The 27,863-nt window shown below is 46.4% G+C and overlaps 1 protein-coding gene across 2 annotated transcripts in view; it reads left to right on the forward strand.

The window, feature by feature from the left end:
* Nucleotides 1–27,863, forward strand: part of LOC147718446 (rho GTPase-activating protein 20-like) — a 489,762-nt gene that overhangs the window by 236,015 nt on the left and 225,884 nt on the right. For both annotated transcript variants that reach the window (XM_086918365.1, XM_086918366.1), the window contains one exon: nt 7,402–7,443. In XM_086918365.1, coding sequence (XP_086774491.1) covers nt 7,402–7,443 — 42 coding nt within the window. The remainder of the gene's footprint in view (nt 1–7,401; nt 7,444–27,863) is intronic.

Raw genomic sequence — 27,863 nt, forward strand, 5'->3', positions numbered from 1 at the left:
CATGGGCAGAGCATTCTAAAATCAAGAGTGGGAATTTGTACAATAGGACTCATTTGCAACAGATGGGACTTCAAAATTGATGGGCCTGATTCACAAAGCCAGTTGCACTCATAAGGTATTTTTATGAGTGTCAGTGGCAGGACTTGCACTGCTATGCAGTCACAAAAGGGGCCTTCAGTTATAAGTCCATTTACTGCCACTTTGTATTACCCCACCTTAATATAACGCAGGAGTATACCCCCTCACAAGGAGTAGGGACAGTGGCCGGTGCATCGGATGGGGGTAGTGGTCCTGGCGGATTAAAAAGAAATATGATAATAAAAAAGTAACTTACCTATTCCTTTGCCACCGCGCAGCTCCACGTCTCTCCTCCGTCCTCTTCCTCCCGATCTACCAGAAGCACCCAGGCTTCCGGGCTGTCCCATCCAATCAGGATGCTGAGGAGGCAGCGTTGTGATTGGTCTGAGCATCCTGTTTGGACGCTCAGGCTGTGCCTGGAGAGTCTGGGCATGTTCTCCACAGGGCTGTGCAACACAGCCCAATAGAGAACGTGCCAAGTGCGCCTGACGATTTGGCTAAGGGGCCGGAAAAACTGTCAAGTGCACTTAGAGGACTGCAAACCACTCTTCACTCTGTTTGGCATCACAGAGCTCAGCCCAGCCCTGCCCTCACCTGGCTGCGAGCTCTGCAAGGAAAAGAAAATGATAATAACACAGTGTTATTATCATTTTAATTTCATTTTTGTGCACTGCTGCATTAGCAGTCGGACGATGCTCCTCCGCCTTAGCGGTGGAGCCTCCCCTGAGCAGGGAGAGGAAATATTAAGGTGGTAATAGCCTTGAAAGTTTGTAAACAACAAACAACCTTTCTCACTGGGTCTGTAGAGGTAAACAGGTTTTCCCGTGGATATCCCTTAGCTCATCTTTGCTACAATTGTTCTAGAAGAAAGGCTATAATAGAAGCAAGGCTGGAAGAAAGTGTATGCATAGCTTCCAACATTGGAAGCTTCTGTGATAAAAAGAACTTCAAGCCCAACTCAAGTTTAGTTTAAATGGAAAATAGTACATTACAAAATCAAAGTAGGACCAGGAGCACAGTCATTTGTTCTTAAAAACTGTTCCAAAAGAAACTCAGGCCCAGATTTACAAAGATTTTGCATTGGGGTTGCATAGCCTTTTGATGCAGCCTGACGCAAAATACTCTTTGTCATTTCCAAAGCCACACAAATGTTGCTTTGCGTGTCTTCGTAGGAAAAAGCAACACAACACAGCGCATTGTGCTGCTTTGTATTACTTGCAAACTATATTTACAAATAGATGTAGACACGGGCTAGCTCCAAAATGGTTCACCTGTCTGAGGCTGGCGTGAAATATCTTCATCAAATATTTAATCAAAGATGGAATAGCCTCAGAAGATAATTTTGTCCAGAAAGGTATCCCTACTTACACAAAAACGATACTGATCACAACGCAAACATCCTTGCACTATGGCGCAAGGGTGCCTGGGCTGGTGATAAGCAACAGGAACTGGAGTGATCAGAGCAGTGACATTTCTTTGATGATGTGGCGCTCTTCTTGTCTCTACTGGTGACACAATGGAGCACAGCAGCTTTGCTTGCTGCGCTGCGCTGCGTTGCACCACTTATTTGTAAATATGCTTATGAGTGCACAGCATGGCTCCTGAATTAAAGAAATCAGAATTGCCTTCAGTCATTGGTGAACCTGGCGTCAAATAGTTCGATATAGTGACGAGCTTTGATGGAGCCAGTCTCAGAAATTTTGAAGCTTTAATGGATGAAGACAGTGGTAAGGTTGTTTGAGGTGTCCAGCTCGAATCTGTCATGAAAGCCATTGAGCTATGTTGAGCTTGGGTGAACTCAAGCAGTGTCCAATAGGTTGATCCAATTGGATTGATCAAACCTTCTTCTGAATCCATTGAGCTGCAGTGAGTATCAGATGCAGGCTGTTTGAAACCTTGTCCAGGGCTTTCAAAACCGAAGATGGTGCAAGCTTCCTCAAGGTGGAAGTTTACCATAAATACTTCTGGGCCCACTCCTTCAATCGTTTGTAAACCTTGAAGGCCCATTTGAAAAAAGATTTATGAAGTAAATGTATAAGAAAAAATAACTCCGTTCCTGGAACATTTTCTTTTTTAATAATGGTATTTTGAACTTTTTTAAATAAAAGTTAAAAGTAATTGGCCAGTATAGCCTCCTTTATAGGCTGCAAAATGTTTGAAATAAAATTATGTCCTAGGCTTCGCCTTCCAGAAATAAGGTGAACATCTACTATTAGGAAGATATAGTTTATGGAAGCGCTCTGGTATTCCCGCACACAGGCAGGGGACTTTTCAGTACTTATGATTTAATGAAGCTTCCCCTGAGAGAAAACTAGAATTTCAGTTAAGAAACCATTCCATCTTCGTCATAACCAATCCATTTGCAGCCAGCCCATTGGCCAACTTATGGTGCTACATTCAGGATTACTTACTTGGTAGCCTGTCCAGTGCCCTCTGCCTGGTCTATCAAAATAAACAGGGTCAATCTTGTGATATAAGGACTACTCTGAAGGCGCAGCATGTGTCCTTTATAAGCACAGAGCATGACTCTGGGGCTTACCTAGGAGGTTCCAAAAACCACACACCAAAAAGTTGGTATCCAGTCAAAGTGACACAAACAAAGGGAAGACATGCAAGAAGGTGCCATACAATGGCAACTTCTGGTAAGTCGCACAGCAGTATAATTGATACAGTATTGCTTCATTAGGATTCTACTGGAGGCTCACATTGTTTGGGGTAAAACAGTACATGGAGTAAATCTTCAGGAAAGGATACCCCAGTAACACAAAAAGTATTATGCAAGTAGGGAACGAGAGTTGTACACCAGCACTATCCAGGAATTTGTGTAACCTCCAACAGACAAAATGAGGACTTTCTGCCCCATGCACCATGTTTAGGTCTGGTGTTAGCCAATTACATTTTCTTTTTTAAAAAATATAAATGCTATACATACTTATTTACATGGGCTTTTAATCAGCCTTCTTCATTCAATGAAAACATTTTGCTTCCACCCACAACAGAATACAGCCTGTGGCTCAAGTTCCGCCCACTTCAGTCATTGGCGTACCTGCCTGTGAATGATGGCATTCTGCTCCTGTACAATGTGCACATCTGCACAATAAGTAGTCTCCTACAGTGCTTGCTATGTGTGCTTTTACACACAAAAAATATATACTGGCTTTTAGGCTATGCTTGTTTTCATACAATATGCATCCTCATACAGCAACATTCACAAAACATTGGCAAAGGTAAACGTCAGCGGCTAACAACAGCCCTGTTGGTATTGCCAATGCTTGTTATCATAAGTTACTGAGAGAGTAGGGTGGTGGAGCGAGCAGAAAGAGGAAAGTGTTATGTTAGCTGGGGGCTGCAAAAACCTTCAATGGAGAGTGGCGGGTGAGGCAGATTTAGGGTTAAGTCAGGTCACAAAGGTAGTGGTCCTGAAGTTGTCTGTACTGGGCTGTGAGTGCCTTCAGTGAGTCCTTATTCAAACTGTTGTCACTGTGTTTGTCTTTGAAGCCCACAGATCACTAGCACCACAAAGTGAGGGTTGCAGATGACCAGAATGGGAGGGATGCAGCTGGGCGGTGGAGGATGCTGTCAGGTTCTTGGTGAAGACATGTTCTGGGAAATGTCTTGGAGCCATTTTTCACACACAGTGTTTGAAGGGGCAGTTGAAAAATTAAAAAGACTGCATTTGAACATGCATTGTTATGATCCATAAAATGATGAATGCGCCTTAATCTCCCAAAGCAATCCTTCTCCCAGTAAAGAGAGCGGGATGGAGGCCAGATTCCTGCAGTCAGACACTGCAGATGGCATTCTCGGGGCTTCACGGGACTCACATCTGCAAGCTCCTAGAGCTACAGCGTTGCTCAAATAGGGAGTAAAGGGAGAGGATGAGAGCAGGCCGTGGGATGTCATGGAAACACGCCAGAATCCCCTGGCTGAGATGGGGAGCTCTGGCATCTATCGCGAGGAATGGCCAATGGTGAACTCAGAACTGGGGGACTGAACAACTACCTGGCTGGGTGCAGGTGGAGGGCGTGTATTTAAAGTCAGAAGTCTTTGTTCCAGTGCCAATGAACCAAAGGAAAGCATACACTTCGTAAACTTCACAATACAGACCTTCAGGTATGCATGGATTGGAAGTGGCATGGCCAAATGGTGGGCCTTGGTGAAAGGAAGGTGAGTGAAGCAGGACCACCAGAAGAGGTACCTAATCCAATGGTTTAAAGGAAGAATGTTTATTAAAAAGTTTGAATGATTATGCTTGTGTTTTCCTATGCTTTTTGGTGGCCAGATCGCTGCAGACCTCGATTCAATTTTTCTAGTCATAAGATGTAAACTGGGAGTTTCATCCACTCCGGGTGATAACAAGCATTGGCAAAGCCGATAGGTCTCACTAATGTTAGTTATTTATTGGAGATTTTGTGTATGTGGTCATGCATATTGTAAAAATAAGTCAAAGTGTAGCTGGAAGGATGGATGAGTGATTACATGGATAGATGAATGATTGAGTCATTGGGTGCAAGGATTGATACATCAACTGATGAGTGACAGCCTATGTCATTGCATTTGTGAATATGTGAGTGAATACATGACAAAAAACAAGAACCCAGCTAAGCCGAGGAGACTAACCTTCCAATGGAGAAAATAGAGTTTGCTTGTAAAACCCTCCCCCACCAGGGTTACCCCGTGGTGGTATGCTTCATCATCAGGTCCATCCCGTTCTGCTATGAAGCGGGGCATGCTGCGGCCTACGGACTACGTGGGAGCACTACAGTCACTATACAATAATAAAGGTATACAGGAGTAGGGGGATTTTGTGCTGGAGTGTATCTTTAAAAATCCTAGCTAGTAGCTGTTCCCCTTTTATTCTATCCTCTAGTCGGTATGATTTAAAGGGGGGGTAGGAAAGAAGAGTGTCATGGATTCTCTTTTCCTAAAAGGTCGACATGTTTCAAGCTGTAACCTTTTGGCTTTTCATCAGGACCTAGGAAATTCCTCTGTGTATATATTTTTACTTTCCTCATGTTCATGATAAATTTATCTGATCTAACGTGGCATAGTCAGGATGACTTTGCTCTTCACCAAGTCTACATAACTGTAGGACTACAGAAATATAGTCAGCAGAATTAGACCTTGCTTCTTAGTATTCACCCCACGGAGTGCCATAGAGAGGTATTTTGGAGCGCTTCTTTCCCAAACAGTCCTGCTTCGTGGGAAGTACCGCACCCAACTCATGCTCATTGGTCAGCCTAACTGATTGTATCAATCACCCTGGACTGGGAGAGCTAATGGGATTGTGCAGCACTTGTGTGCAAACCTGAGTTGTTGGCACAGCAGGTGTACTGTTTGTAGTTAGAATTGTGTCATCTAACGCACAAAAGATGATGGGGGAGCATTTCACCCCATCCTTCTTTTTCTGATCATGCCACCACAGTTTGGACCCAGCCATATGCAAATCAGTCTTTACCCTGTTCCAATAGGAACAGCCCAGTCAAACTGCCAGCCAGATCTGCCTTGAATCAGAACACAGGCAAACCAAGACCGGTTTCACCATGATTGGGGCTTGTCAGTCGGGTGTAGCTTGGTTTGAGTGGCACAGTGAGCATAGGACCCACATCTTGGCCTGCCCTTGCACCTTAGAGCAGTTCATCAAACACACAAAAGATGATGGGAGGAAAGCTTGCAATTGGTCTAACCACTGCAATCGCTCTGAGTAACATCCTAACCCATTATTCTGTTGCCCACCATGCCACCACAGTTTGTACCCAGCCAAATGCAAATCGATGTTGACCCTACTTCTAGGTCTACTCTAAAATGGAACATAAGCAACCCAAGACCGGTTTCACTGTGATTGGGGCTCGGTGGTCTGGTGTAGCTCGGTTCCACTGGGGCAGTGAGCATATAATCCACATCTGGGCATACCCTTGCAACTTAGGGCGGTACATGAAACACACAAAATGTGATGGGAGGAATGCTTGCAATAAGTCTAACCTGTGGCAATCACTCGGGTAGCATTTAAATCCTTCGTTCTAATGATGAACTGGGATGCAGCCCCATGTAATTAGCCATGGCTGAGACTATTTCAAGCGTCCCATCCATCCCTTTTTTTGTATACTGCAGCTAGAATTGCATCAGATGGACCCCCTACGTTTCTGTTGTTCAGATCCTGATGCAATACAACATTGTTTCCCGGCTTGGCGGCTTGATATGGTGTGGTATGGTTTTATATGGTATGTATGGTATGATATGATATGTTATGGTATGGTATAGTATGGTCTGTCCAGCTCTTGTGTGTCACATCTTTTTATTTTTTTGTTATACAGTGTCACTTAATGTTACATTATCGTATGTTATCATGTGGTAAGATATGATTTGGTATTGTATGGTATGGCAGCACGCTATTCAGAATCACAAAATGACATATTTAGTAACATTAATTGATGTGTTTTCTCATCCTAAGCAATACTTTTGTGAATTGGTCCCACAGTTGCTTGGGCATGGGCTACCTGTTGGTGAGAAGGGTCGTCTTCGGACAAAGCCATCTTAACAGCATTATAGGCCCCCAGGCAAAGCATTGCACTGTGCCCTGCCTACACAACCACTCACAGGAATAAAAACGTTTCACAGAAAATTTGTGTTAAATTCTGGTCTGCATGGAGCCCCTATGCACGTGAGGCCCCCGGGCAACTGTCCAGCGTGCCCATGCGTACAGACGCACTGATGGAGGGACTGAACATGTACAATATCTGCAAAGAGCACTCTGTGCTCTAGAAATAATATCCCAAGGAGGATACATCCAAGCTGAAAATCCCAGGGACAATCATACACCACAGAAACCCTCCCAGCTATGCCAAAAGCGCAGGTATTGGTTTATCTCTAGAAATAAGCTAATATAATTATATATTTCAAATTAAATTTAAAAAAAATACAGTTATTAAAAAACGTGAATTACTTCTGAACTTTAATCTCCCAAACCTGGGGCACATCCGTCCAGTATCACTAAAAAATAACAGACTCACGGTTTTCAAAGAGCTGAAAGCTCAAGCGGGAATGTGTCTGAAGAGGAAAGTATCCGCCCGCCAGAGGTTATTTAAAAAAATGTTATTTCCACATTGTGGCGTTATCAAAAATGTGTTGGCCTGGTTTTTATTTCTTTCCTTTTTTGTTTGTTGGGAGGGGGTAGGGGCGGCGTTAGAACAGCAGGAAATAACTGTGCTTTTGTTCAGTCTCGAGGAAGGAACCCCGAGAAGCTCTAAAAATAAGACTTATCTGGGAGGAGAGGCACGTGGCCAGACTCATTCACTCCTCTTTTTGTTCCTTCTCGCTTCACAGCTCCTCCGAGGCCAAGGAGAAATGGCTGTCCACATTACAATGGTGAGCTTTTCCGTCAAATTCTTGTGCATGCTTTTTTACGTCATAATCCATTTATCGGTATTTGTTCAGTTTTGCCTTGTGATGCAAGTGCTTATAGAGGATCTCCCACAGCTGCGGCCCTTATTCTTGGCTGAAGTTGGTAAATATGTTGACTGTTGCATTTAAGGCTGTTGAGGAAGTGCAGTAGATGAAACTTTAGACCGAAATTTCTCAAGAAGGATATTGAATGTAAACCTCAGGGCAACCACATGGTCAACAGATGATGACTAATGGTGGCTATGATACTACAGGGCAAGGCTGTGGCATTCCTTCATGCTGTGCTCTAACCATGTCTTTCCTGGGTGAGGTACAACAAGTTCATTAAACGTTTCATGTTGCTTTGAGCATGTGGGTATCTTCAGCCAATGAAACAGCCTATGATATTTATACCAATAGCATGTGGATGATTAGCACGTAAAGTGAAAATCATTCTACTCCATGCAATGCAATTCCTGTGAATTACACCCGTTCTACTCTCATGTGACTAGCCTCACCCACAGAATGTTTTCAATTGTGACAGTCTTTTCTCACGTGGTCCGTGCAGTTATCACCCATGTGACTAGTAATCAAAACTCAATGTCACTGTTGGAAAGTGAATTATTGGTAGGGACAAATGAAGGTCTGCCACTGGCAAAAAGGCTCCTAACACATGATAGGATTCAGTATAGGTCTTAGAAAATTATTCCTATGCTCAACCCTTGGTATCTTGGCTGCGAGCAGGCAGGCTTAACTTCAAAAACAGGTATGTAAAGCATTTAAAAACACAATTTCTGATGGATACATCTGCCAGTGGATTCCTCACCTTGTGAATATCCCCTGCGCCAGCAACATATGGAAACTTTTGTAGCTCTCCACGCCGATGAGGACATAGACGACGTCACAGAGGCACGACTCCACTCGCGACCTAGCTGACGTCACTGAATCTATAATAGAGCCTCGTTGGCGTGATGACGTCAGTTCCCTTTTTTCTGCGCCATCGACGCCAACGGTTTTTGGGACTCTCCGTAGCTTGTTACTTTGTATTTTCCAGTTTGTATCCTGTTCTCTCTTTTACTCTTTTCAAGGATGTCGTCGAGAAAATCAGGATTCAAGCCCTGCAGGGAGTGCGGTGGACACATGTCCATAAAAGATCCTCACGATGATTGCGTATGGTGTTTATTATCGGATCATGACGTCGAGGATTGTCCTTCCTGCAGGAAAATGAACCCGAAGTCTCTGAAAGGAAAGGAAGCCAAGCTGTTTATGGCGAAGATGTGTAAAGAAAAAAGAGGTCGGAGGAGATCGAAGACCAGGTCAAGGTCGAGATCGGGCTCGAAGTCGACGTCGAGTCATGCTTCAAAATCCAAGAAGCATAAGAAAAAGAAGAGGCATGGCTCTCGACGCTGTTCGGATAAAGAGGAGGCTCATTCCTCGGCTTCGCAAGCACATCGACATCGAGAGGACTACGTATCTCCTTCTCCTTCCCCGGTGAGAGTATCTTCTTCTGTGGTTTCACCGGCGCAGTCACCGGTGCCGAATCCTTCTCCATCTTCGGAGCACTCTCCGGCTCCGGTAGAAGGGATACCAGTACCAGAAAGGCCTACAACTCCAGTGGATCCGCCGTCGGTGCCGGCAGGCTCGAGTCCGGTGATGCCTATCCCTGAATCCCTGAGTGCATCCCAGGCGAATACCCTCCTTTTCCTTGTCCAGGGCAAGACCCGACGCATTATCTTAATGCGATGTACGGTGTCTTTGCTAGGGCAATGTACCCCTCTGGTGCACCTTCGGGTCCCATGAGTCCCATGGCATTCAATTTGGGAGTAGCTCACGCATATGCTCCAGCTCCCGTCATGCCATTTCTGCCTGCGGCTCCATCTTGGCATTTCCCGGCGCCGAGGACGTCGACACCGGCGTCGATTCCTCCATCTCCGGCGCCGTCAGCTCGGCCTCAGTCGACTTCAAATGTGCCCCTGGATCCGGGCTCGACGCTGGTTCCGACTCCGTTGGATCCGTGTGCGACTCCGTTGGCCCCGAAGATAAGGTCCAGATGGGAGGCACAAAGATTGATAGAGGAGCAGCATTATAGAGAGGATGAGATGTAGGAAGGAGAACTTCAAGAGCCAGATGACTTTTTTGAAGACCAAAGAGAGGCAAGAGGTTTGGAACTATCACCAGAATGGCAACTCTCTCCTCCTTCAGAGGTCCCCTCCAAAGATGTGGTTCTTTACCACATTGTTATTCGTAATGCGGCTGATCTTTTGTATTTGCAACGCCCAACAACATAATTTAAATCTAATATTCTGACAGAAGTGCTTCATTCTCCTTCTGCAGTAATTGAACTTTTACTTCCATTTAATGAAGCTATCACTGAGCCAATTATGAAAGTTTGGCAAAAACCCTTTTCGGCTCCTGCAGTTTCGAGGTCAGTTGCCAGAAGATATAGGACGGCTCCAGGAGATCCGGAGTTTTTATCCTCACATCCTGCACCTGAGAGTTTAGTTATTCAAGCCGCCTGCTCAAGGAAATCAGCTGGAGCTTTTCATCAGATTCCAGGTGACGTAGAGTATAAGAGACTGAATCAGACTGCTAAAAAGGTGTTTTCATCTGCTTCTATGGCTCTTAAGTCCACCAATGCCCTTGCCTTTTGGGCAGGTATATCCATGCTTTGATGGATTCTGCTAAACAACTGGCCCCAAAGTTATCGGAGGGGGACAGAAAGAACTTTGATGAGGTCCTGTCTGACACTCAGGCAGCTGCAAAACAGGTGATCCAGAGTGGCCTTGATACAGCGGATTCTGTAGCCAGGATAATGGGTTCGTCAGTTGCATCTAGGAGGAGTGCCTGGCTTAAGTTGTCGGAGTTCTCTCAGGATGTCCAGGCGACTCTTTTGGACCTCCCTTTTGATGGCTCTGGACGTTTTGGGAAGAAGGAAGATGCAGCTTTAGAAAGATTTAAAGACAGCAAGGCTACAGCCAAGTCTCTGGGTCTGCAGACACAGCCTAGATGTTCTTCTTATAGAAAATACAGAGGCTTTGGTAGATCGTCCTATCGGACCTACAAACAGCCTCAGCAGCAGCAGCAGCATCAGAACACCCTATACAAGTTCTAATGGGGCAGGAACAGAGATCGCCCACGAGGTCGTCAGCCCTCCTCCTCCTCCTCCTCCTCCTCCACCTCTCCCCTTCTTACCACAGCAAAGCAGCCCTAGATCCCCCCTTCTGGATCATGTTGATCCTGTGGGGGGTTGGCTTACTCATTTTCTACAAGATTGGGAATTGGTCACTACAGACCGTTGGGTTCTCAATCTTGTAGAAAATGGGTATGCTCTTCCCTTTCGGGAATTCCCTCCAAATTACCCTCCTTGCCAAGGAGCTTGGTCGGAGGACCACTTCTTCTCCTGTAGGAGGGAGTTCTAACCTTACTAGAAAAAGGTGCGATAGAGGTGGTTCCGGAGCAGGAAAGGAGTCAGGGATGCTACTCCCGGTATTTCCTGATACCCAAGATGGATGGCAGGTTACGTCCAATCCTGGATCTCAGAGTCTTGAATCTTTTTCTGAAGCAAGCAAAGTTCAAGATGCTCACCCTAGTGCAGGTTCTTCAAGCGCTGCAGCAGGAGGACTGGATGGTGTTGATCAACTTGCAGGACAATAATTTTCATATCCAGATCCTGAAGTCGCACAGGAAGTATCTCCGTTTCACGGTGCGGTTGCAACATTATCAGTTTGCAGTTCTCCCATTTGGACCTCAAGTCTTCACCAAGGTGATGGCGGCAGCCCATCTCAGGAGATCGGGGATTTCAGTTTTCCCCTATCTGGACGACTGGCTGATCAAAGCAGAGTTGCCAGAGAAGGTGTGCCATCATCTGCAAGTGTCAACCCAGTTGTTGTACAAATTGGGTTTTTCGATAAACGTACCCAAGTCTCACCTAGTGCCCTCACAGCGCAACCTGTTTATAGGGGCGGTACTGGACACTACTGTCTGTCGAGCATTCCCTCCTCCTCAAAGGATTCTCGATATTCAGGAAATGATTCCTTTGTTTTACAATGGAGCGGTCGTTCCAGTCCTGAAGGTCCTTCGTCTGCTCGGTCTGTTTGCTTCCTGCATTCTGTTGGTCACCCATGCACGCTGGCACATGAGGGCGCTCCAGTGGTGCCTCCGCAGGCAGTGGTATCAGCACAAAGGAGATCTTAGGGAGTCTGTGAGGATCTCCAGAGAAGCTGCAGCGGATCTGTCTTGGTGGAGCGTGGAGGGCAATCTGTCTCAAGGGAAGCCCTTCCATCTTCCTCCTTCGGTGGCCACAGTAATAACAAGTGCATCCACTCTAGGGTTGGGTGCTCATCTGGGGGATCTGGAGATCAAAGGCCTTTGGTCTCCAGAGGAAAGGTTGCTTCACATCAACCTTCTGGAATTACGGGTGATACGTTTGGCCCTCAAGGCCTTTCTCCCTTCCCTTCGCGGTCAGTCGGTTCAAGTCCTAACGGACAACACTACCGCGATGTGGTATGTCAACAAACAGGGAGGAGTAGGGTCGCATTGTCTCTGCAGAGATGCTCTGCGTCTCTGGTCCTGGGTTCGAGATCATCAGATTTGTCTGATGGCAAATCATCTGGCCGGAGTTCTAAACGTACGTGCAGACAGTCTCAGTCGGCAGTTTTCAGCCGACCACGAGAGCTCGGGTGGACCTGTTTGCCACTCACGAGAAAGCTCACTGCCCGTCATTCTGCAGAATCCGATGCAGGGGGTACTGGGTGAGGCGTTTCAGTTGAGTTGCGGCTCTCAACTCTTTTACGCGTTTCCTCCCATACCTTTGATTCCTCGGGTTCTAAGGAAGATTCGCCAAGACCGGCCCAAGTCATATTGATTGCCCCGGAGTGGCCAAGAAGGGTGTGGTACACGGATCTTCTCCACCTCTCCTTGTGCCCTCCTCTTCGTCCACCTTTCAGGGCTGATCTCCTCTCGCCGTCGCAGGGGCAGGTTCTACACCCCCACCTCCAGAGCTTACACCTTCATGCCTGGAGATTGAACGGGGCAATCTGAATTCTTACTCTCTCCCGCCTAACGTGGTAGATGTTATTTTTTCGGCCAGGGGGCATTCCACCAAGTCTATTTATTCCTATAGGTCAGGGGTCTCCAAACCGGTCCTGGAGGGTCGGATCCATGCCAGATTTTTAAAATAACTACATGTATCTCAATGGGGATATCCAACAAATCTGGCATGGATCCGGCCCTCCAGGACCGGTTTGGAGACCCCTGCTATAGGTTGTCCAAATTTGTTTCATGGTGTGGACGGAAGTCTATTGATCCCTTAAGGGCCCGTTTATCCAACATCCTTAACTATGCTCTTTCTTTAGCCCAGCAAGGCTTTGCTGTGGGTACTGTGAAAGGCTATTTGTTGGCTTTGTCGGCATTCGTTTGTTTGCCTGATCAGCCATTATTATTTAAATCTCCTATTGTGTTACGTTTTATTAAGGGCCTTACCAAGAAGTTTCCACCCACTCCATTTATTGTGCCTCAATGGGACTTAAATCTTGTCTTAACCTACTTGATAGGTTCTCCCTTTGAGCCCTTTCACAAGTGTCCCTTGAGGCTGTTATCTTTTAAAACGGTCTTTCTAGTTGCTATTACCTTAGCAAGGAGGGTAAGTGAGCTTCTAGGTCTGAGTTCGAAACCCCCATTCTCGACCATTCATGCTGAAAGAATGGTACTCAGGACCAGGGCTGCTTTTCTGCCTAAGGTGGTACCTCCCTTCCATCTGGGGCAGTCCATTACCCTTCCTACCTTCTATCCTCCCCCTCACCCTTCCAAGGAGGAGAAGCGGCTTCACCGCTTTGACCCAAAGAGGGCGGTGAGCTTCTACCTTGACAGAACTAAGGACTATCGGGTGGATGATCAGCTCTTCATGGGCTTTGGTGGCTGCAGAAAAGCAGAGCGGTGCACAAGCGCACACTTTCCAGATGGATTGCCTTGCGCATCAAGATTAGTTACTCTTTGGTGGATACAATATCTGCCTGTGGATTCCTCACTGGCCCACCCTCCTACCTGTTGTCACACTCTTCTATACCTATTAAGTGTTTATTTTATAATTGTGTCTTTCAATAGAAATGTTTAATTGTTTTTTTATTGATTTTACACTATATGTGTTAGTTTGAATACTGTGTACTGTGTATAATGTACCTATTTATGTTGGTCCGTCCTTGTGCCCGAGGGCACGGATAAAAGGGTGGAACTGACGTAATCACGCTGACGAGGCTCTATTATAGATCCAGTGACGTCAGCGAGGTCGCGAGCGGAGTCGTGCCTCTGTGACATTGTCTACGTCCTCGTCTGTGTGGAGAGCTACAAAAGTTTCCGAATGTTGCTGGCGCACGGGATATTCACAAGGTGAGGAATCCACAGGGAGATACTGTATCCAAAAGAAAAAGCGTTACCGAAGGTAAGTAAATTGTTCTTCAGTAAATAATTAAAACACAACACATTATAAAAATTGGATATATTTTTATCTTTAAAATGATACCAAAGCGGCAAAAATCCAATGTAGGGAACAGGAAATATGAATTTTCAAAGATTTAGCATTATATATAGTACTTAGAAACATATAGCACCTTATTGGGAAATCTGGTCGGGGTAGACCGGCTCAAAGTCAAAGTATCTGGCCAACCGCGATGGAGCCCTGAGCGGCTATCACTCGTGGTAGGTCCCTGTCACAGATTTTACCTTCGGACTTAGAAACTTTTCTGGAGCTTTTCTTCCCGGGGTCCCTCGAAGCTCTCAGCCAGTCCGTATTCGGTGAGGGTTCACCGGATAGCCTTGCGATGAGCTCTCGGTCAAACTTATGGAAATCCAACCTCCGGAGCGTTTCAGCGGCGCAAACCCGGGATCCAGGCCAACACACGGTTGATGGCAGGCGGCTTGGCTTTTACGGTTGCTCCCGGTCACCTTTCCTTTGTTCGGACTAAGAAACTTTTACAAAGCTTTTTCTCTTGGGGTCCCTCGATGCTTTTCAACAGGCCAGATTCGGTGAGGGTTCGCTGGCCTTGGATTTCTTCTACTCCTGGTCAAACTCTGGAAATTGGACCTGCAGAGCTTTTAGTGGGACAAACCTGGATGTCTTGGCCAGCTTGCGGTTGAAGGCAGGCGGCTTGGCTGGCCAGGTTGAGTCGGTCCCTGTATGGAGCTTTTTTTCAAAGTTGCTCCAAACTTCTCCAAACTTCTTGAACTTCTCCCTGAAGTTCCTCCAGGGGTCCCAAAGTTTCTCAAACTCACTTCAAGGATCTTGAAGCTCCAAGTTGGTCCTTGAAAGTTGAGGACTTCAGTTCCCACAATCCACTTGGACAAACCCTTACAAATCCAATGGTGTTCTCTAGGTTGAAGATCCTTGGTGGTGATGGTCCAGGTGAACTCTGTTAACCTGTAGCGTGCAGGGAGTCCACTCGTTAGTTCTTTTGCAGCAAGGTAATCCACAGGGCTTTAGTTTCAGTTGGTGCAGTCTTCAGAGGTCAGACCTTAGTATAGCCTTATAGAACACCGTAACGGGCTATACCGGCTATTAAAGGCCCGCTCAGCGTTAAAGGCCCGAGCCAAAGGCGAGGTACTTTAACAAGGCAGCGGGACTTTAATAGCCGGTATAGCCCTGCTAAGAAGGGCTATAAGGCTATCAGAACATTCTGCCACTAGAGGGAAGAATGTTCCTACAAATAAAACAAAGCCTTCAGGGAACGCGAGGGGATTGAAATCCCCTCAGGCCCCCTGAAGCATTTGTTCACAGCCAGAGCTGTGAACAAAGAAACATTGGAATGTTGGAGCTCCGGGCTTATACCAGCCATTGTAAGCCCGGAGCTACTCCAATTTTTTCAATGGAGCGACCAACATTGCAATGTTCTAATAATCTTTGCACAGCAATCTTCTCAGCGTGACAATGTAATGCTTCAGAAAGTTTCAAGCGGAAGAGTTTGAGGACTCTGCCCCTCTCAGATACTTATTCCAAGTTCTCTGGGTCAGGTAGGAGGTCACTCCTGACCAATTGGAGAAGGGTAACTCCTCAAAGATATGACCACATCCTGTAGCGTGTGGCATTATTTTGTCCCAGAGTGCACCAAATCTTCCAAATCCATAATGGCTGAGTTTCCAACAAGGAGGTAAGAGCTGGCTAAACACACCCCTTGGATGGCTAATTAACTTAGGGTTAGATGTAGGTAAATTGGACTTACCAATTCTTAAATACCGAATTTTACCGATTCGGTATTTCAGAATCGCTAAATCTTATGTAGGTAAAAAATCGGTAAAAAATACCGAATCTGTAAGATTCAGTATTTACCGAATCGGTATTTACCGATTCGGTATTTGCCATTGATTCTTATGGGCCTGGAGGCCCATAGGAATGAATGTCAATTACCGAATCAGTAATTACCGATTTAGTAAAATTGTGAAAAAGTCAAGGGTGGCAGGATGTCACTTTGACACCCTGTCGCACCCCTGATTAGTGTTGGTGTGCACATGTGGCATACATACATGCCCTAAGGGCATGTATGTTTGTCACATGGCAGAGGTGTAAATGCACATTTATGCATTTACATAGGAATTCCTTATTTACCACCAACTAATAGTTGGTGGTAAATAACGAATTCTTAAAGCCCTGTAGCACTGTTTACAGTGCTTTCTACATTTCACTTACCGATTCTGTAAATTCCAAATCGGTAAATGTTGATTCGGTAAATACTGAATCAGTAAATACCGATTCGGTAAATACCGAATCAACATTTACAGATTCGGAATTTACCGAATCGGTAAATAAGCCTCCTACATAGGGAAAGGCTTTTACCGGTCGGTAACGGCCGATTTCAGCCGTTACCGACCGGTAAAAGCCTACCTACATCTGGCCCTTGGACTCTCCCCCCTGCATCTGCTCATACCTTCCTTAATCCTACCATCTGCCTTAGGTGGAAAGTTCAGAGTTGTAAATGACACTCTTTGAAGGACATAGTTTACGACTCCTGCCCCTGGCCTGGCATTCCTTTAGAATGGCACACAGCCCTGCCAGCAGAGCTGGTTGACCCCAGGGGCTCTTTATCACATCTTTAAGGCAGCCTGGCTAATCCACGTAACTCTGACCAATCAGGGCAGACCACTGGAAGGCTGAATCAGGACTTACACACAAGAAAGTCTTAAAACTTCTTGTATGTATACTTTAGGAGAAATTCAAAAATACCATACTGTTGAATGTATTAATACCATTCAGGGAAGTCTTTGAATGGCAGTTCTAGCCCTCTCCTATCAAGAGTTATTAATCAATAACTTCCTACTATGTTAACCTATCCAGCATGGGATTTGCAATGGGAAAAATGTTTTGGGTAATTTTTCCAGCACCAGGACTTACAAAAACATATTTTATAATTACTTTGCTTATATGTACAGGACCCCCAACCCATGTGCAACTAGGGGAGACTTTAGGGGTTCAAATCTGTAGAAATATTGGAGATCCTCCCTCCACAGTGTTCCTAGCATCAGAGTCGAATTTGGGCAGCACTTTATCACTATATGGGGAGTGAAATTTCACTTAACCCAGGGCATATAAAACTCATTTTATAAGGGCGTACCTTATAAATATCTGACTCCCCACCCCTGGGACAACTAGGGGATACCCTGGGGCGTCCTAATATGCCAAAACATTGTAGGTTATCCATTTTTAAGTGCCCCAAACCCCAAAATCGAGTTTGGGCACAATTTACTTTTTTAAAGTAGTCCTGGCACCCAGGGCTGCTTTAAACTGACCTCGGGCTTCAGCAGTGCACACATGCAAGTGCATAAAGCTGCTGACCTCTAAACTGCCATGCCCTATTGTACTAGAGACTTCTAGGTAGTTTCAAACCCCCTGCCCTATTATAAACTTGTGGGGTTTATAGGGTAGGTCATGACAATCGCAGGGTACCCCACCATACCATTGTGTACCCTAGTGTACCTTTAACTGTATTCTAATATGTCTTTTTCAGCATAGCACTGGCACTGGGCCTGGTTAGGCAGAGCCCAGGGTCAGTCAGAGTCAGTTACCAGCAGTAGAAGTCAGCAAAAAGTTGGGGGGTGCCCAGGGCACAGGATGATTTTGCAACAGTCACAAATTGACCTTTTCAGTTACTTGAGAGAAAACAGCTGATGTGCCTCAATTTCCTGAAACTCAAGTGCTAAAGCCACCTGTCAACCTTGTCACTCAAATCAGCAATCAATCAACCAGGATTTGTAAAGCGCAACTGCTTCACCCTTGTGGGTCTCAAGGCGCAGAGATGGAAAAGGTTAGTGAGATCTGATTGTGCCACTCATCCTCCGATTACTCACTGCCTCTTAAGGGCAAGATTAAGACACGCTGTCTTGGCTGGTTGGAGGGTGACTGTCACATAGGTGCACATGCTTCTCTCATATCAAGATATGTACTGTTCGCAAGCAGATGATAACATCTATTGCCAGTGGTGAACACTATTTGCCTCTTCCAAACAGTTACATAAGTTTCTGTGTTTTTTTCACTGACCCATTAAAGCATGTAAGAAGCTTACCCCTGATTTAGAGCTTGGCGGACGGGTTACTCTGTCACAACGGTGATGGATATCCTGTCTGCCGAAATATAAATCCCATAGGTAACTTCTTACTAAGAGAAACAGAAGCAGAGCTTTTTTATTTATGACAGCAGAGGCACATTTTGATCAGAGAAGCTGGCCACTGCCCTACCCACCTCAATCCATTCAGCCTTTCCCGCTCACTTCAGTTATAATAGACCGATAATCAGGGTTTGCTTTACTTACCCTCTTTGAAAAAAGGGTATAATTCTTTGTACCACTGACCCATCCACGGCCCAGCTTGATAATGCTGCACTGCCAGTACTCTGAAATCTCAGTTAAATCTGTTGTGGGGCTCGGTAACAATGAGCACCGGCACAAGTAAATCACTGGAATTGCTACACTCTTCACTATGGTGAAATGATTGGTCCACCTGTCAAGGCTGTCAGGAAACTGGAGGCACAGCCTGCTATTGTTTCTGCTTACTCCAGGATTTCAGGGCCCTGAAAAACGGTCTAGCTGAGTTCACAATCATGTGAATGAGAACATGAAGCAGAGCTCCTGAGCACCTGGTGAGTACGCCAGTATGGTCAGTGGATTTGGCACTCGAGATCCCAAACAGCAGATTGGGGTGGTGCTCTTGATGGTATTTTAGAAGCGAAAGTATGTGACTCTTCTTGCTTTCACTCATTTCTTGGTCATTTCGGCCTTTTACAGTGCCAGCAATATTCCAGGACCACGAAAGAGAAGAAATGGTCTCAAGTCTACAATGTTTTCTTCATTTTCCAAGTGAGAACTTGAGGAAGTAAAAATGGTCTGGAACTATTTTCAGACCGAGAATGCTCAGCAGATAAATATACACATCCTAATTTGGAATGTGTAAAAATGAAGAAGTGAAACTACAGCAACTTCAACTTCAAAAAGTTTGCAAAGTTTTAAAGTTTTGCAGATGAAAAATTTGTGGGTTTTATAAAGGAATAGAAATGCATTTTTCACCTACAAAGGACGTTTGTCATCTTCATAATCCATTGGTGTCAGAATTATCATTTTGGATACTTGGGAACATATTTACACATATTAAATAGATTACACTTATAGTGGTTTATTGAACTAGACATCCAGCACATTATGTCTTGTAGGACACAAACACAGAGATGCCTCAGTGGCCCACAAATCATTGCATTTGCTTGAATGAACGGACTTCCCAGCATCTTGGCTCGTCTATGAAGGTTTACTGTAAAGTAAAATAAATCAAATCCCCTCTAATGGATTATGTGAGAGATTACATTAGCTTGGTTCCTCTTTGTTGGAACCAACAGTGTCTGGTTGGCTGAAGGGAGGCCCCAGCCAGGCAGAACTACCACCCCTGTCAAGGGTAGGTGATTACACTCACTGTATAACCCACGAGCAGTCGGGCTCACTACAGAGGCAATGTGTAAAGCAAAGGCACTGTAGCCACTTGCGATAAATGCACTAAAGAGATTTCACTCAGGAGTTATGTAAACACATTTATATTCAACACACATATTCAATCATTTTACCATTGCTATCATATACTTTTGGGCATAACCCACATGAGGAAATATTACTAGCAGTACTTGCCCCACTCAAATTATTATGATATCACCAGTATGCACTATATGGATTTAGGAAGGTAGGATCCTGCTGTATGGTTACCCCCACTTTTTGCCTGGTGCTAAGCTGGGTTTTGACTACTATTCCTAGGATCCTGCTAATTAGGACACTAGTCTATCTGTTTTGTCCCTAAATGGATATGTTTAGTACCTAGGTACATCCCAGATTGAATACTGGGTACCCTTATCAGACCCTAGTATATCATACTAACTTACCGGGGCAATTGCAGCTTGTGTGATTTGGTGCTTGCACCACTTAAGATATAGGTTTCCTATTTCTAAGGGTCACTGCACTTAAAACCTGTAAGTCACCCATACATCAGGCCTTTGCAATCCTGAAGGTAGGGTGCTTGGTTCTACATGAGAGGGTGCCCCTGCATGAGTAGAACACCCCTGCAGCCTACGGAGTCAATTCTTCCGAGTTGTCAGTGAAGCAGCCATTTATTATATAGAGGGGCGCCACGTAATTACGCGATGACCATCTCGAAAATGGCTGCAATGAATACTATCATGTTTGGAATCAAACAAGTTGGAATCAGACCCCCACACTGTAAACGGTGTGGGAGGTCGAGTTCCAAGCATAGGAAGAGCCCTCCGTTAGCTATCAGTGTTCCTGGTGCCAACCTTCTAGACCTGGACAGCACAAAATGGTTGCTGCTGACCAGAGACACCTTTCAGCCCTCCTGCTGCTGAGCCAAGCTCGAGCAGATGAAGGTGGAACAATAGGCATCCTGTCACAGGGAGGTATGACCACCTCCCAGACAGGATTTAGTGTTTTGGGACCAGGTGGGTGCACTTGTCCCAGAAAGTCCCCATGAGGGGCACATTTGGTGTCTCTGTGCATAGTCCAGTTCAAACCAGTTCTGGGAGCTGTTGCCTGCCGCTCTGGTGTGAAACTGGATAATGGGCGTAACCTCCCCCCGGTCCAGACCCTCCCCTGGGAGGGTCCCCTAAATCTTCCCAACCCTTTCCCTAGGGTAAGTAAGGGCTTACCTGGGTGCAGGTCCCTAGATTCGTCGTGGAATAAGATTCAGATCAAACACCACTTCTACTTTTACAGTCTGGGCACCCTAGACTTTGCTGGACTTCGTTTGGACCTGACTTTGTCTCCCTTCCAGTCTGCTACATCGTCTGTGCCTGTACACCATGCAGGAACCTTCCAAGGCCTGTGGACATCAAAGACACCTGAAGGAGTCTTTCTTGGAGTGAAGGAGTCACTGTCCTGCATTCGCAGGCACCCCATCTAAGTCGACCGCTCTGCTGATTCTGAGCTCCTCCGGACCCCAAAGGCTCTACCACACAGTTGGTGGTTTTCCACAGCTCCTGAGGCCTGCCCTCTCACCACGTTTGAGGCCAGTTTTCCTTGTGGGGATTGCAATAACTGAACCCCTGTGTACCGCTCGACTTGCAGTTGCAAAGGCTTGTTGACTTCTTTCCAAGGAGATCTCAGGGCTCCAAATACCCCCAACCTCTAGCACCTCCAGTGACCAGAGTCTTCAGCCACACCACATTGCCTGTATCGTGACCAGCATCTTTTGGTGAGCTGCTTGAGTTCCTCTCACAACAAGTGCCTCTGGCCTGTGGGTCCACTTGAGGGACACACTTGTTGCTGTTGGGCTCCCCTGATTTCTTGGGGCCTGCCTTGGCTCCCCTGCTGTTGGTGAGTCCCTTGGACTTTGCTGGCCCGACGTTGTGCCTTGTTTCGTTCATGCGTTAGTTGCTTTTGCCAAGGCTTGTTGGTGCTCCCTCCAGACACCGATCCCTCAACACTCTATATCCTTCGTGGGACAGCTTGTGCACGATTCCTGGTCCTCCTCAGCGCCGCCTGGTCCTCTCAGCTGTGGAGTCATGGTCCTCTTCACCCATCCTGCAACACCTGACATCGGAGGCCATTCGTCTTCCAAGTCTCCTGGTCACTCCTGAGTGGCACATACTCTGTGCCCTCTGCTTGCAGGTAGCTCTCATCAAGATTCCATCCTCACATTCCACAAGACACTTCTTCCTTCTTTCACAGCAAGACTGTCCTGAAGTCCTCCATTGGGTTTGACGGCAGTTTCCAACACCACTTCACACACATGCACCCAGCTTCCCTGGTGTAGGTAACGTGGGCACTAGGGTATCCACCGGTGGGGTGGGTCTCCAACCTTCTGTCTTCCACAGGGTTTCTTCAGGGTCCACTGGGAAGGATCCTTAATCTTTACAAATCCAACTGCGACTTACACATTGAGTTGTACGAAGCACGCAGTAGTGTTTCCACACTGCACACACTCTCCATGGGGTCCCTATCTACTCACCTTGGTTGGTTCCTTGGGTCCCCAGCACTTCTCTGTTCGCTCGACCCTGTCTTGATCCGAGTCGTGGTTCTTATACCACTTCCTTGGTATATGGTTTGGTCCCTCCCTGGGGTCCACTGTGTATTTTGTACTATTTACTGTATTTCTTTGCTAAAGTATTGTGTGCATTGTGTTTATCTCTGTGTTGGAGATATTGGAACGTACTGACTGGGATCCTGCTAATCAGGACCCCAGTCTATCTGCTTTCTCCCTAAATTGCTGTGTTAAAGTAATTAGGTACATCCCAGATTGGATACTGGGGTACCCTTATCAGCCCCTAGTAAATGGTACTAAGGTACCAGGGCATAGATCTCCCATGGGCTGAAGCATGCATTATAGGGTCACTGCACTTAAAACCTATCAGCCACCCCTATAGCACCCCTTTGCAATCCTGAATGCAGGGTGCTTGGTTTTAAGTTAGAGGGTACCCCTGCATGAGCAGGATACCCCTGCAGACTACGGAGTCCATTCTCCAGGGTTGTCAGTGAAGCAGCAATATATTATATAGAGAGACACTGCATAATTAAGCGATGGCCATCTCGAAAACAGATCTAACGAATCCTATCATGTGGGGTATACCACTTTCTTAGCATAAGGTTTGGTTCGCCCTGGCCCCACCCCCGGGGTCCACTGTGTATTTTGTGCTATTTACTGTGTTTCTTTGCTAAAGTGTTGTGTGCATTGTGTTTATCTCCGTGTTGGAGATATTGGAATGTACTGTAGAGTATTACATAATAAATAAATATTTTTATAAATACTTGCTGTCGTTCTTTTCACTTAATCTATACTATAAGATTGTATTCTGGTTAAACAAGCTTATTTACACTCCTTCTGGACTAAGCCTGAAGGTTGCTCTCCACAGCTACCACTTAGAGAACTTTCTACGGTTGTCTAAGACCTCTTAAATCACCATAAGGGTTGTCTGGACTGGTGCAAGGTGCCCACGTACATTAGTAGACATCATATACCAGGCTAACTTCTCATAGTGGACAATTCCTAATCGGACTCCCCCTCCTCCAATTGAGAGAGAGCACCCTTATGCGGTGCGCAATATCAAAATTATGTACGCACTCAAGAATAAACACTTTTTAGCAGTACCGTTGGCTGAAGCCACGCGGGAAAAAATAAATGCCAAAAGGTATTGTATTTTTGGTACCAATCAACATATAAGGTGGCACTGCCGACCAGTATCTTGAATCACAGGCTGTCCTCACACAATCACTCCCTCTCACACAAACTCATTCCTCACCACTAAATGGCGTGACAGTTATCACCCAGTCCGTACGGCACACTCTTATACGCCCATAGGCATTCAGCACCCTAATGCGGTACCAGTGGCCCAGCAGGTCTCTGGTTCACCCTCTGCAGACTCTGTGGCCCAAGACTCCCTCCACCCTCTAGTTCACCCCAATTGATTGACCTATAGCCCTGGAAGGAAGACAACCCATCCCACCTCCCGTACAATGGGCCGTACTCGGCGGAAGTCACACTTAGAGCCCAATTATACTTTTGGCGGTCCTTCAGACCGCCTAACCCGTGGTGGAGGTGCAGTGGTAGTTAGGGACCACGCACCAGTTGCCTTACGGCCGTATCACAAGTACGGTGGTCAGACCGTGATGGGACCGCCGCAAGTGCCAGGGATCCGCGATTCCTGGCGGTGGCTTGGCAGTGTGAGGCCGCAATATGCTTGGAGAAGCCACTGCGGCAACTCCAAGCATATTACAAATGTCCTCACTGCGACACTATCCACAGCAGTGAGCCTGCCATGGAAAGGGTGGCAGAGAGGAAACTATAGGGGCCAGTAAAGGGCCCTCCTGTGCCTATGTGCAGGGGGCACATGTTGTGCCCTCCTATATGTGTGCACACCCAGTTCCTGTACAGAACAAAATGCACAACATTATGCATTTCTATTTGTGCATGAATGAACTGTGGCGCTCTCATGGCAGTGCCTTTTTGAAAAGCACCACTATGGGAATGCCAAAGGAATGTCCACCAAACCACAAGGAAACTTGTAATCTGACGTGCCTCCGGCGGCCCTGTATGATGGTGTGGGAGTGGGGTGGTAGCGTGGTGTCCTCCTCCCACACTGCCAAACTCATAATCGGGCCCTTAATCTGGGTCCTCTGGAAACAGGTGAGAATATGTAGCAGTTTTAATTAGGAGGTAATTAGCAGCCACTCAGGAAGTTTACCCACAGGTCTCAAAACAGAAAGGAGTCATGCACTTTCTTGACCCGCTTCTGAACTGTCTCAGAAGTACTTCGTTAACCTAGTCAATCTCTCTAGCTAATACTTTGCGCAAAGATGTTTTTGGGAGGGGGGCGGATGTGGAGACGGCAGTTACTCCAGTATTGGAACTTTCATAGATTCCCATAGCTTGTATCTTTCCCCGTCCTCGGAATGGGAGCCTCGGTAAAATAAAAAATACCATAGCAGTAGGTACAAAAGAGAAAAAAGGCCTAGGCCTCATCTCATTTTGTAGCATATCCTCCTCTTTTTGTAAAAGAGACCAAAATATACAACAACCAATCAGATTAGCTTCACCCCATAGAACCTTCCTGAGAGAGCCTCAGAACCTCAGACTTTCGTAGCCACTGTGGAAAAGGATAACAGAATATGCTGAAGGCTGAGCTTTCCCAATGGAGGAGGGTGGGCACATGGGAATCTATGAAAGGTACCAATACTGGAGAACAAAAAGTTACAGGTAAGTAACTTGTTTTCTTACTCCAGTATTGGAACTTTCATAGATTCCCATAGCTTGTATTGGAATAGCTAGCAGTTAGGAAAAAAGTGCACATTATGTGTAATAATACACTGTAAAACCTTGCGTCTATAACAGCATGAGAAATTAAAGTTACCAAACATCAGTCAGTAAACATCATCATATACAAATTGTGCGAACCAATGACAGGAAGGAGGGTTGGAAGGGAAAGCTCAGTGCTCACTGGAAGAGATTCCTCAGGACTGCCTGTCCCAAAGCAGCATCGCTCCGCGTGGAAGAGACTAAGCAGTAATGTCTCGTAAAAGTATGGACACTGCTCCATGTAGCTGCCCAGCAAATGTCTTTGATTGGCCCTCCAGCGAAAAGAGCAGCTGAAGATGAAACTGATCTTGTCAAGTGCGCCTTGACCCGCCCTTCTAGGGGCTTACCAGCCGCTTAGTGACAGTAGTGGATCGCGCTGGCAATCCATTGTGCAACCCCTTGTTTTGAAAGGGAGAAACCTTTGCGAGGTGCACTGAAAGCGACAAAGAGCTGAGTAGATCTCCTGAAGTCCTTGGGGCGTTGGATATAACATTTTAAACGCTGTTGCACATCCAGAGAATGAAGCAACCTCTCCGCTGGAGTTGTCGGTCGAGGGAAAAAAGATTTCAGAATGACTGGTTCATTGATTTGAAAATCCAAAGGAACCTTTGGGATGAATTTTGGATTTGTCCTCCAGATGAGAGTGTCTTTTTTGAACTGTAAGAACGGATCCTTAATAGTGAGTGCCTGAAGTTCACCGACCCTCCTGGCTGATATTAAAGCGAGAAGAAGGGCCACCTTCCATGAGAGAAATTTACGGTCTGCCCAATGAATTGGCTCAAAGGGAGACCTCATGAGTTGAGCAAGGACCAAGTTGAGCTGCCACATGGGTGGAGGAGGTCTAACTGGAGTAAAAACTCTAAAAAGTCCTTTTAAAAATTGTTTCACAGTCGAGGAGCTACGTCAGCAAGCAAGATGGCTGCTAGGCTCCCGGCTCCGTCGACCCTCGTAACCCGACGCGATATCCTGCATGTTATCCTGACTTAACGCCTAGTCTCTGTGTGCATGAACTGTCCCGCACTCCGATGGTGAAATCCGGAAACTTTTATCAGCTTGTTTGACGGAGTTACATCGAGTGTAAGTTTGCGGCCTGCTCCAGCGGTGAAGCCGGGGCCTGGAGTACTTTCACAGCCGGGCTGTAGTGCAACAACATCGGCCAGGAGACTCAGGCTGGGCCCGGTCGACCGAAGTGGAGGCTTTGTTTCAGCCCGGATTTGTTGGCGATCGTCTTCAGTGCTCAGTATTGACGGAGGAGTGAGTCTGCGTGCTGCTGGCTGCGGGTGGGGGCCCCCGTCCTGCGGCCCCGGTTTGCTCCCGCCGGGGTTCGCTGGTTCGGGGTCACTAGCCTGCGGCCTTAACTGGGTTGACCGTGGTTGCGAACAAAGACTGGTCACCCTTCGCAATTGCACGTTCGTGATCCTGTCTATCCCCCCGTGGGTGCCGGAATCACCCGGGGAGGTGATAGTGATTGATACCGAACACGAGATTATGGATCGAACGGTGCATGAGCCATCGCTGCGGTTAATACTGGCAGAACTTTGGGCATTCCGCTCACATGTGGATACTTTGCTGAGCAAGTTGGACTCGCGCCTATCTGAAATTCTCCTGGTGGAACCGGGCCCCGCCTTATTGTTGAAACGGGATTCTGAAGCCATTCAAAACGCTGCCATTTTGACTCCGTGCGAGGACCCCGTGAAGAAACGAGTAATGGAATCATCGGATGGTGCCCTGGTGGATGGTGTTCCTGAGGATGGCTTGGTATTGCTGAACTTTTCAGCACTGCCGGCTTTGGAGATATCGTCAGGCGTTCCCCTCCCGGAGACTTTTGTCTGTGACTTTCCATCTCTTTTGTGGCCATCTTCTCCTTTCCTGGCGACGCTATGACTCCTGTTCAAGGCACATTGGGACTGTTCATCTCGGAGGGAGAGTTCGTCTGCATCAACGGCTCTTGAGGTCTCACTGCCTGCTGGTAGCCATGGGCTGATTTCTGCTGACTCTTCTCTTCTCTATTGCTTCTTTGTGTGCCTCTGGGTCTCGCTGGAAGGGGTTAGTGTTTTTGTTCGGAAGGGCCAAGGTTTAGATCGGCTGGATCGGGATGGGTTGGCATGGCTTTTACAAGTGTTGGACCTGTAACTGTTTGCTCTAAGAGGCTGGGCGGTGTCTCACGGTACCCTCTAATTTCTCTACATTGCTGTCATAAGGGTATCTTTTACTGATAGGGGGTGTCTGTTTCTGGCGGGGGTCTAAAGGGGCTGGGAGCCCACATGGATATGCCCTCCTCCGCTCTTCTTTTTCCTACCTTTGGGGTTTTAGTTGTTAGGGGCGACAGGCGCGCTGCTAGTGGGGTCAGGCTGTAGCCATTTGCAGGGGTGCAGGGTGGGGGGCTGAAGGGGGGGGGGTTATTTTGCCTTTTTTATTTTCTATGGCCTTCCTTCTTTTTCTTTCTTCTTGTAGGGTCAGTATAACTACGAATCATTCGGATTCTTATTGTATGTTTGTACTTCGTGCTTTCGCTTTTATGATATTTTGATTTGTGGGCGGGCAGGCCTCGAGTATTGGCGCAACATGGAAATGTATATTGTGTGTTCTTTTGTATCGACCTATATGCTCTGGCGCCAAGTCTCCATTATAGTGGTCATTATATGTATATCCTGTTTTTTACCCTGCCCCCGCTTCTTCTGTTTGATTGTATGGCACCTGATCCTCTCTTATATAATATAAAATGAAACCTCTGTTTTATCCTGAACTCCGACTATGCATTCCAATACAAGCTTTACTCTGAATCGCTGCCGGACCTTTGGGTTGTCGGCTGATGAGCTGTGTCGTATTGTGATATTACCTGATTTTAATTTGTCTAGCGGCCGGCCCCCGCGGTTGTAGGCCCATGCTTGTATTACTACTGAATGCTAAAATAAAGGTTTTAAAAAAAAAAAATTGTTTCACGATTCTTGCAGACCAAAGGAAAGGGCCCGAAGATGTTCGTCTGAATCTAGAGATCGCCGCTAGGTGCACCTTCATAGAAGAATGGGCAAGACCTGATTTGGCCACAGACAAAATGTATGGCAAAATCTGATGAGGAGCAGAAGAAAAGG

This window comes from Lissotriton vulgaris, chromosome 4_1, assembly GCF_964263255.1.
Source record: "Lissotriton vulgaris chromosome 4_1, aLisVul1.2, whole genome shotgun sequence".
NCBI classification, from domain to species: domain Eukaryota; kingdom Metazoa; phylum Chordata; class Amphibia; order Caudata; family Salamandridae; genus Lissotriton; species Lissotriton vulgaris.